General features: G+C 65.3%; 1 protein-coding gene across 1 annotated transcript; it reads right to left on the bottom strand.

The window, feature by feature from the left end:
- Positions 1-4,493: 4,493 nt before the first annotated feature.
- MNEG_5096 (putative SCL-interrupting locus like protein) lies at positions 4,494-6,653 on the bottom strand (the record flags this gene model as incomplete). The annotated part of the gene is made up of 6 exons (XM_014046427.1): positions 4,494-4,500; positions 4,854-5,268; positions 5,436-5,595; positions 5,801-6,043; positions 6,245-6,607; positions 6,633-6,653. 6 exons carry the CDS (start codon positions 6,651-6,653, stop codon positions 4,494-4,496), a joined length of 1,209 nt encoding a protein of 402 aa, XP_013901881.1.
- Between the last annotated feature and the right edge of the window lie 3,907 nt (positions 6,654-10,560).

Genomic DNA, 10,560 nt, shown 5'->3' with positions numbered 1-10,560 from the left:
TGCTCACACCAACCCCCCTATCCCCCCCAGGACGGGTACGAGAATTTGTACTGCATGGTGGCCGGGACAAAGGTGAGGAGGCAGACGTTGAGAGAGTGTGCAGAGGCCAGCAGCACCTCAAGTTCTGAGACCTAGGAGGCAGACAAGGGCCACTGCTAGCACACTGCGGGAACGGGTGATGACGCGTCACATCCGGAATCCACACCCACAAAGCATCCTGCCGTGTCGCCACCACCCTTCCCTGCAGGTCTTCCATCTCCTGCCGCCCTGCGACGCCTACCGCCTCGCACTCGCGTCGTTGCCGACCGCCTCGTTTCAGCCCCAGGGCCAGGGCCACGCCCTGGTGCCTGTGCTGGAGGAGGGGGGTGGCAGGGTCACCTGGAGCCCCGTCGACCCTGAGCCCAGGGGTGGGTGCTGATGCAGTTGCGTGTTAACCAGGCTGAGGTCCTGAGCAGATTGCGAGCAAAACCACACGTGCGATACACACGCGCCAGTTCCCCCGCACCTGCACCTGCACCTGCACCAGGCGCGTCTCACACAGCCCTCACACATTTCCGCGGTTCACCTTCCTGCCTTAGACCTTGCCGAAGCACGGCTGCGACACCCTCTCTTCTTCGACCCCTCCCTGCCGCCACCCCTGGTGGCTGAGATCGGGCCCGGCGACATCCTGTACCTCCCCAGCCTCTGGTGGGGTGACGGGTGCTCTTGGCCAACAGATCGCTGCTGGAGTGTGCGGGGCTGGTGGTCGTGCATGCTGGGGCATGCTGCAACTGTTGCCTGGCGTGCAACTGAAGTCAATGCGTTGATGTGGGCATCATGCACCCTGCCATTGTTTGCCTCAACACGCGCAATCTGCTGCTGATTTCCTGGGGCCCCTGCCAGGTACCACTTCGTGGCACAACGCGCAGACCCGGGTCCCAGGGGATGGGTGGTGGCTGTGAATTATTGGTACGATATGCACTACGGCCAGGCATATGCCTACTGGAAGGTGGGCGGAATGAATATCATAAGGGGCGACAGCAGGCGGAGCAATGGGATTTTGAGAAAGCACCACAAGAAGCAAGCAGGCAAAATGCCTGGGCTTGCTGGCGCACCTTGTCAGGTGGGTTTAATCCCGACAAGTGCAAGTTGCTGCTCGCTCTTTCTGACGTGATGCTGCCTCACCCCCTCCTCTGCGAGGGCAGCTGGCGGAAGCCCTGGCGGCGGAGGGGGGCCTGGTGCCTCGCCCGCCCTCTGACCCAGTGGAAGCTGATGATTCCTTGCGCAACGCCGAGCGTGTGAAAGATAGCAGCAGCAGCCGCAGCAGCCGTAGCAGTAGCACCAGCACCAGCAGCAGCGGCGGCGGCGGCGGCGAAGACGACGGCGGCGGCGAGGGCGCGGGCGGAAACAAGTAGAAGATGGGATTGTTTGCAGAGCTCCGAGCCTACACGCTGCTATCATATCCTTGTCAACCAATACAAAATCACGCTTACGATAATCGCCGTCATTTGCCAAATAAGTCATGTAAAACAAAATGCTGGTCCTAACCATTCCACCTGACTGCAGTGTGGTTGGCTGCGGACGCACTGAGGCTGGAAGTGCTTTGTCTGTTCCAAGGACACCCCAGCCGTTGTAAGGGGCATCACCCTCCATGTCCACCTGCCGTGTGCCACCTCAATGGCCAACAACTTGGTCAGGCGATCGGAGCTGATCCGGACTCAATCAAGTCAATGCAGCACCAGGCATGCAAACCCACGTGCAAGAGTGATAGGTTTCCAGCCACAGCTTCGGCCAACGCGGCTTGAATCCTCCCGCACAACCACCTGCCACATGTCGCGGCGCGTCACCACCTGCCGCACCTCCGGCCGCATCACGAGCACCACAGATCACCGCCCCAGGCCATACTTTGCCAGCAGCCGCGCCTCAAACTCGTCCTCCTCCTCTTCCTCCTCGCTGCTGAGCGGCGTGTACAGCGTCCGTACCACACCGCCTGCTGGAGAAAGCGCGGAGCTGCTGCGCACAGTGCTGTAGCTTCCTCGCACTGACACCGCCCGAACGCCACCAGAACGGCCGGTGCCGGGCCGGCTGGCCGGCGTGGACGCTGCAGCTGCCCCGCCCACAGGTGACGCCGTGGCACCAGGGTTGGAGGCGCTCGGCGGCGTCGGGCGACCGGAGAAAAGGGCTGCCACGCCTGCCACGGCCTCTGCACATTTCGTGATCATTGGGAATTTGTTGAGTTGTGGCAAGAGTGAGTAACCTGGGGAGCAGGTGTCCCCAAAATTACAGCGAAGGGCAACCTGGAGCTATTTTGCCCAACGCAGAGTTTGGAGGGGGTCCCACCCACCTGCGAGGGACGGACTACGCAGCACCTCGCTGCTTGGTTCATCGTCGTGACCACCGCCCGCAGATGACAGGGAGGAGGAGCCGCCGATTGAGTCGGAGGACGCGCTCAGGCCCGGGACAGGCTGCCGCTGCCGCCTCCCAAGAGCCTGGGGAGATCCATTCTTGGGGCTTGCCACAGAGAAGCGCGCCGCGGCCGTCACAGCCGCCGCCGCCACCGCTGCGGCTGCGACAGCGGCAGATGTGTCCGCCTGGGCAGGGAAGATGCCCTCGCCACTGCCGGAGGGGCCCGCAGGTGAAGCTGGCGCAACCGCGGCCGAGCTGCCGCCCCCCTCTTGTGCCAGGACGCCGGTGTGCTCTGTGGTGGGACGGAAGCTCTGCCCTGCTGGTGCTGCTGCCGCTGCGGGGCCGCCCACTGACGCACACACGTCGACCGGCCCCACCCCTGCCACTGCTGCATCCTGTGTTGCTGGCTGGGGCTCTGCGGCCGCGGCAGCTATTACCTGCAAACACCTGTTGCCAAGACCTGCGGCTTCGTCCGAGCTGCGAGGGGCAGCAGAGGCCGCACCGACCGCCAGCATTGCCGGGTGCTGCGGGCTGCCCGGTGGTGCTCGCCCCGCTGTGGAGGCACCTGTCGACGACACCCGCGCGCCACTGGCACCGCCCACCTCAGACTCTCTCCGTTCAGCTGCGGCAGTGGGGGCCTGCGGCGATGCTGGGCCAGCGACGTATTGAGCCCCTTCCCAGGCGCGCACCGTCACGCCTGGCTGCTGCTGTGCAGCAGCCGGGGCGCTGGATCCACCCTGCGGCGCGGCCGTGTCACCCCCTGAGCTCTGTGAGAGGCGGGAGCGGCGGCTTCCTGTGGCCGCCGAGTCCCTTCCTGGTGACGGGGACGGGCCGGCTGTGGCCGCTGGTGCTTGCTGCTGTTGCTGCTGCTGCTGCTGGCCCCCCGGCTGCTGCCCCCCCGGCTGCTGCCCCCCCGGCTGCTGCTGCTGCTGCTGCTGCTGCTGCTGCTGCTGCTGCTCTTGAGCTAAATGTGCTGGCTGTCCCCACTCATGGCCATCCTGCCCATGCAGCGGAGCACCCAGTGCAGCTGCCGGCTGCGGCACTGGCACCTCATGCCCGCTGGCGGGCGGTAGCCGAGTTGCGTCGTGAAGCATCTGCTGCATACGCGCCAGCTGCCATGACAGGCGGTGGGCAAGGGAACCGGGCGGTTGGTTCAGACAGCTGCATGGTCAAACCCGACGATTGCAACAATGAATCCTCGCACGAAAAACAGCCAGCCATGCTGCAGCAGCCCTGAGCAAGGCCCACCCCCGCGCAACACACGCACACGATCGTGCGCGGGCTCACACAAGCACACCCATGCACACGCGTGCACAACGCGCACCTCCGCCCTGAGACGCGCCACCTCAGCGTGAAGCTCACGGGCCGTAGCATCAGGCGGGGACCAGCTCGCCACAGCCACCACTGACGGCGGCGGCGCCAGTGCCGCTGATGCCAGGGTACCCCCCTCCATCGGCGCAGGCTGACACCGCTGCCACTCCAACCACTGACCAGCCGCCTGGCCAGGCGAGGGCGGCGCACCCTCGGCCGCAGCGGCCTGACCCGCACTGCCAGGGCGGCGGGCGCACGGGGCGCTGCCCCGCCAGTCAGGCGAAGGAGCCACCACTATGCGCTGGAGCGGCCGCGGCGGGGAGCCCAGGCCGGCGCTGCGCCCCGCGCCTGCATCCGGAGCGTGCAGCGCGCTGGCCGCTGCGTCGAGCGCTGCCGCCAGGCCGCTGACCGCATGCGCAGACTGCCGAAGCGACCAGCGCAGGGGGTCGTCTGGCTGTGGCGACGCGCCGGCGTCTAAGCCGGGCCCTGGGCTCCCTGTGGCGCCGGCCCCGCCCCCACCACCACTGCCGCGCATGACGGCGGCTTCAGCGGTGGCGATGGCGGCCGCGGCAGCGTTGATGGCGCAGCGCCCCGTGTCAAGGGACTCGCGCAGCACGTCACGCGGCCGGCCAGGGGAAAACGCGCCGCCACCACACTGGACCAAGTGGCGTGGTGACAGGGCATAGGGGCCACCCAACAGCGCCGGCAGAGATGATGTGCTTGCCACGCCACCAGAGGCGGCGCCCTGCGCTACGTGCCCCAGCCGCCATGCTCCTGCAGCAGCGCCCTCCCCTCTGTCAGCGGCTGTGGCCCGCTCGACACGCACGGGCGATCCCAGGCGGACACCGTCAGCCCTTGCACCGTCCTCGCTGACCTCGTCCGCATACCGCTGGCAGTGCGGCTCGTAGGGCTGGTCGGCGCCCTGCTGCTGCCTGCTTGCCCCCTGGCTGTCAGCCCATTGACTCTCGCGCGGGACCCCCGGGGATTGCGACGCCGCCGCGCCGCCCGTGGTGCTGCTCACCACCGGACTGCCATACGGCCGCAGGCCCCAAGGGCTAGGCCGCGGCCGCGGCTCTGCCTCGTCGCTCGGGGCGGAGCCGACTGCCGCCTCGCATGGTGCGGCGCCAGCGCTGCTGCTGCTGCCTGGCCGCGCATACCTCAGGCCGGCCGGCCCCGCGGCGTCCGCCCCTTGCTGCAGCGGCTGGGACAAGCCGTGCAGTGTAACGGGGCTGCCGCCGCCCCCGCGTCCTTCATACCAGGGCAGCGTGGGGGGCCCCGACGACGGCCGCACCGCTGTCATGCCCCTGCTGCCACCAATGGCGTCACCTCCAGGCGACGGCTGCGAGCGCCGCATGTCAGTGCTGGCGGCACTGAGCTGCTGGTGGTGATGGGGCGGCAGCGACAGCGGCGGCGGGCAGCGTGCGTCCGCCGCCCATCCGAGGGGCACGAGGCCGCTGGGGTGGCGCTCGAGCTGGCGCGCCGGCTCCAGGTCGGCCGCCAAGGAGTAGGTGGTCAGCGGCAGGCGGCCGGGCTCCGTGGAGCGCACCTCATAGCAGCGGCTGACGGGCTGGCCTGCAGCACAGGAAGGGGCGGGGCGAGTGGCCGTCTGCCGAGCCCGGTATGCCACTGCACCAGAGACTCTGCGCACCCTCGATGGTCAACAGCCCCGCCTCCCCTGTCGACACCTGGCTGAACCTGCACTTGAACGGTTTCGCCTGGCCAACCAAGCCGCTGCCCACCTTCCGGGCACAGTAGCAGCAGGAAGCTGCCGTCCTCCTGGTGCGCCCTGTCCAGCAGGGTGGAGGCGTAGTAGTACTTGAGGCAGGCAGCGGCCACCAGGGGGTGCAGCGGTGAGTCGGGGCCCTTGACCCACATGCCCACCAGCGGCGTCGTGTGCACCTGCAGGGGCAGGGGCAGGGGCGCGGCCTCGAGCGACACCATCCAGCAGTGCAGACGGTAACGCGACCTTCTGAAATGCAGAGCGTAGCACCGTGATGGCAGCCGCTGCGAGCAACAACTCACGTTGACCAACTGTGTCTTGTCCCTGCACTCAATCCGCTCCTCCCCCGTGTTTTCCCACCCCAATGCCCAAACCCGGCCTCACGTTCTCATCAGCCGCCTCCAGTGGCACCAGGCTGCGGGCCTGGTCCAAGGACAGGAACCCCGTGGATCCGGGGGCCATGCGCCCCGGCCGCAGGAGAGCCTCCGCCAGCGGCGTCGAGCACAGGCGCTTTGTAAACAAGGGCGTGATGAGCACGCCACAGCCTGGCAGGGCGATGCGGCCCAGAAGCATGGGCGCTGCACGTGTGCCCGACGCCGGCGCGGCGCAGAGGCTGAGCGCGATGACCTGCAGGGGGCGGCCGGGTGGCTGGGCGTGGCAACAGCAGCTAGTGGCATGGACCAGCAAGCCAGTCCGCTGCGCCACGGTCAACTCTCGCAGCTTGGCAAGCACAGCGTGTGCATGGCTGCGTTGTCCCCCTGCGCGCTGCAGCCCACCCGTCCCCGCCGCATATTCCAAGCAAGCACATGCCGTTGTGGGCGATCGCACCTCTGAGATGCGCGCCGCCCCCTGTGTCTCCAGCCCTGCCGCCAGCCGGGCTGACAGCGCCTGGTCCCCGCCGCCTGCGCTCTCCAGCACCACCCGGTCCCCCACACCCTCGGCACCGCCGTCACTGCCCACATCATGGACCAGCGCGCACGTCACCCGTGCAACCTCGCCGCCGCTGTGCGGCTGCGCCGTGGCCGCTGCAGACAGGAGCGGGTCAGCGGGCTGCAGCAGCGCCGCCAGCTGGAAGGTGGACGTTGTCGAAAAGCTGAGCCTCAGCTGCACGCCGCCGCCCGCGCCGCTGGCCAGTGAGCCGGCGATGCAGGAGAGTGCGGACGCCGATATGGATGCATGTGGCAGCAGGTCCTGTGGAGGGGCCGGGACGGCGCACGTGGTCTGAGGGCGCGCCCATCTCTGGCCGGCCCAACGTAAGTGGGTGGTATTACGTGCACGCTGCTCATCAATCTGCTGCGGCTGGCGATTTCGATACAACGCGCAGCTGCCAAGCCACAGAGGTCCAGGAGTGTCTGGAAACCCAACCTGTCTCGCGCAGGCCCAACGTGGCCCCTCACTGCTTCGCACCTGCCCACTGACCAGCACCTGGGGGCCTGCTGGCGTTCGGTCCCACAAATACCTTCTGCTGGAAGGAAACCGCAGGCCACGCACACTAGCAGAGTATGCAGAAACATGCTTGGGAGCCGCGTTGGCACCGCCACTGCTCGCACCCCATGCAGACGATGCGGCGCTGCGCGGGCGCTCAGCGTCGCTTCTGTGTGCAATGGAGCCGGGTGGTGCAGCCCCGGGCCCCCTGCTGGTCGCATGATCAATTGAAGCTGAAAGACCACATGTCTGAGCAGGAAAGAAAGCCGATTGTGATTGCATGTCCCTCCGTGCCAGGATCGGATCACAGTGGATGGTGCGTTCGCGGCCAGATCACAGGTGTACGCCAGCCAATCCCATTATATATCAGTGTTGTATTATGTGCTATTTTGCCGCCGCTCGAGCAAGCGCTTCAGGTCAAGCGCACATTTGAACGGACGCGAAAAGACTTGTTGATGCAGATGGACCTGAATGAAAATTGTGGAAGGCATAGGTCGTTGTATGATATTGGGACCGCTGCGCCACTGCAGGTACGGCTATGCCACCGCACATGCGGGCGCCCCAGCCCCAGGGTGCGGTGGCACCCATGAACCCACCAGTGGTAAAGAGCCATCTTTTGCCATCTTACCTCTCAATTGAGGGAGGGCAACCTATGAAATTTGGCAATAACAGTTGTGCTGAGTTGGAGGTGAGCTACGTGATTGAGGACCCACTGACAGGAGCTCTGCAGTAAGATGATAGAACGGCTGACGGCTGCACGGGGCAGCCCAGCCGTCCTGCCGCATTCGTCTGCAATGAACGGTCAGATAAAGAACGTCCGATACGGCTGGCAGCCTCTGAATCACGTAGCAAACTGTGCAATGTCTGGCTGCAAGCCCTTGACAAGCCGGTAGCATCAAGATTTATGGAATTGCCAACCTGTTACGGACCCGCTGCCACCCTGCCGAGCTTTCGCGGTTGCTTCAGCAGCTTTTGATGCACCTCTGGGGCCGAAATGTTGCTGATCAGGACATGTGACTGCAACTACATGCAAAAAAAATGATCCGAAGAGGTATGCATTGTGAAAGTGAGCAGCAGCGGTACAACGCCTGTACGCTCCATAATCGGCATCAAAAACGCACCCTTTGCAAGGGACATGCACAGCAGCCGTCTCCAATCTGCGTCCCCTGCAAATCAAACACTGCAGCAGCCGCATTACTTGGCGCGCAAGTGCTGCTCGCAGAACGCCTCCAGCAGCGGCACCATCCGCGCCGACAGGTGTGGCATCCTGCGCGTGCAAGATGCCCGCCATGGAGAAACGAGCTCGTCAGTCATGGGCCCGCTCGCTCACGCGAGCCGCTCTTCCTGCCACTGTGCTTGGGGGCCAAGAGCGGAGCTGCACAAACGCATCACTGTTGCGACTGGTCACTGGCACAACTACACCTCGCCCACTCTGCCATGCCCGCAGCACTCCCATACCCGCCCGTACACGCGCGCTGAATCCACACCTGTATGTGATGAGGCCATAGCAGGGCCGCCCTGTTACGGTGGGCTCCGCCACCAGACACAGCGCGGCACCCTCGCTGTCCTCAGGGTCGGTGTCCCCCATGGTCCGGCCATACACCAGCGGGGGGTGGTGCCGGTGAACCTTGGGAGGTCAGGTGGTTTCAGTAGGTGTAAGAGAACCAGGGGCTGTGTTTTGTGGTTCATCAAGTAGCAAACACGGCAGACTGCCCAGCGTCCACCAGCAACAGCAGGCTCCCAGCCCGCACAGCTGGCGCTGACGTGGTGCATGGCGCGCCTGCTGTGCATCCTGCACTATGCTGCCCACCTCATAGCGCCGACCGCCGACTTTCATGCCGCTGGTAATGGCGTCTGATCGGTCCGCCATCAAACGAGACAGCGGCTGGAGCTCAGACGGGTCAACCTGCGCCGCATGCGATGCAGGCGCAAATACCCTCCCATCAGCCCTGCCTGTTGGCCTGCCACACATGGTGCCATGTGTGCCGGCGTCGTAATGCCCCACAAGTGCAGTCCTAAAGATGTACTGCTGGCACGGATGGCTGCGCTGTGTACAGTGCACATGAGTGCGCAGTGCATGTGCTCAAGCACGCTGTCACACCATGGATGCAGGGAGCATTGCGCGTCGTCGCACAACCAACGCCAAAGGCTCGCCTTGAAGCTGGATGCCAGAACCCGGCCAGAGTCGTCAAAGAACACATATGTGTGTGCGTCAGCCAGGTCTGCGCGCACGCTCTCGCCTAGCTGCTGCAGCGTGTCCGTGCTCGCCGTCATGGCTGCTGCCGCCGCTGCTGCCGCGCCACTACCTTGACTGGATGTTTTATATTCGACACAATTGTCAGCGCGGACGATAGTAGTGCACTCGCCCAACCGAACAAACCAGGCCGACCGTGATCGTGCTTTTGATATGGTTGTAAGGAGGAAGAAAGCGGTTGATGCCGTAGGCACCAAAAGCGCGCGGATAGCACTGGCTGCAGGGGGAACGGGGCTCTGAACTGGCTTTGGGGTTGAGTGAAGGGAGGGGCCAGACACTGCACCTGCCACAATCCCATCCGAGTTACTGCTGCATGCACCCCGCACCTTACGGTACCTTTGCCTTTGTCATCCAGACGGCATGGTGTGTGACTATGCGGGCCGCACCTTTCAGCCGATGTTAGGCCAGGTGTGTGTCCATGTGAACATGTGCATGCATGTGTGTTTTTACAGCTCACCGAGAAGGAAGGCACACTGGCTGGAGGGCACCGAGCAAGACACCCGCACCCAAAAGGCACTCGTGGACTAAAGCCTCGGCTGGTGTAAGGGCTGCGAGTGCCTCCGGCAGGGAGTCCTCGCTGGCCGACCTGCCCCGCTCGTCGCTCGCACTTCCACCGCAGTTGCCCACTAGCTTGTGCGCGCGCTGCAGGTGGTCGAGCGTGGCCAGGCCGATCGTCACAGCGCCGACAGCGAGCTCACCCCGGTCGCCATCCCGGGGCCCCGCCCTGTCGCCATGGCGTCGCCATCCCAGCACCCGCAGTCGCTGCTTCACGTACCGCAGCTCAGCGCGCTCCACCTTGGTGAGCGCGTGCTGCTTGCTCGTGTGCTTGCCGCACATGCGATCCACCTCTGCTGCAGCGGCGCGGCGCTCAGCGCGCAGGTGCAGCAGCTCCTCCTCGCGCCGAAGTAGCCGCTGCACCTCGCGCGTGCACCGCGCAGGCCCACCCTCACCGCCCGTCAAGGCTGCTGCTGGGTCGCTGCTGTTTCTGCTGCTGGAGCTATCACACAGCAAACCCCCGGCGCCGCTGCCCCTGCCTGGTGCCACGGGCTCCGTGGGCTGGTCGAGCTGGATGTGCCTATGCAAATCTTGAGACTGAACGGGCTCCTCCTGCTGCTGCTGCTGCTGCTGCCGCCGCCGCAGATGGCACATCTTCCAGTGCTTGAGTAGCAGCGGGGCCGCATGGTGAAGCTGGCGGGGCGCAAAGCAGCTGCCGTTTTCGGACAATGCCTCCAACTCATCCCAGATCACACTGTGCAGCCGCGTACTGTCGTCTCTGCATAGCTGCCGCACCTGCCGCTGCTGACCAGGTGATGACCCGGATGCACCACGCGCCCCCGCTGCAACAGCCGCTCGACCAACATCCAGTAGTTGCTGTTGTGGCGGCTGCGGCAGCAGCGTCAACGGGGAAGTGTGCATAGCACGTGCACTAGGAAAGACGTTCTCCTGGCCCCACACCAATCCTGCA

This window comes from Monoraphidium neglectum (genome assembly GCF_000611645.1).
Source record: "Monoraphidium neglectum strain SAG 48.87 unplaced genomic scaffold scaffold00743, whole genome shotgun sequence".
NCBI lineage: Eukaryota > Viridiplantae > Chlorophyta > Chlorophyceae > Sphaeropleales > Selenastraceae > Monoraphidium > Monoraphidium neglectum.
The sequence above is the reverse complement of the archived record's forward strand: the minus strand, read 5'-3'. Positions and strand labels throughout refer to the sequence as shown.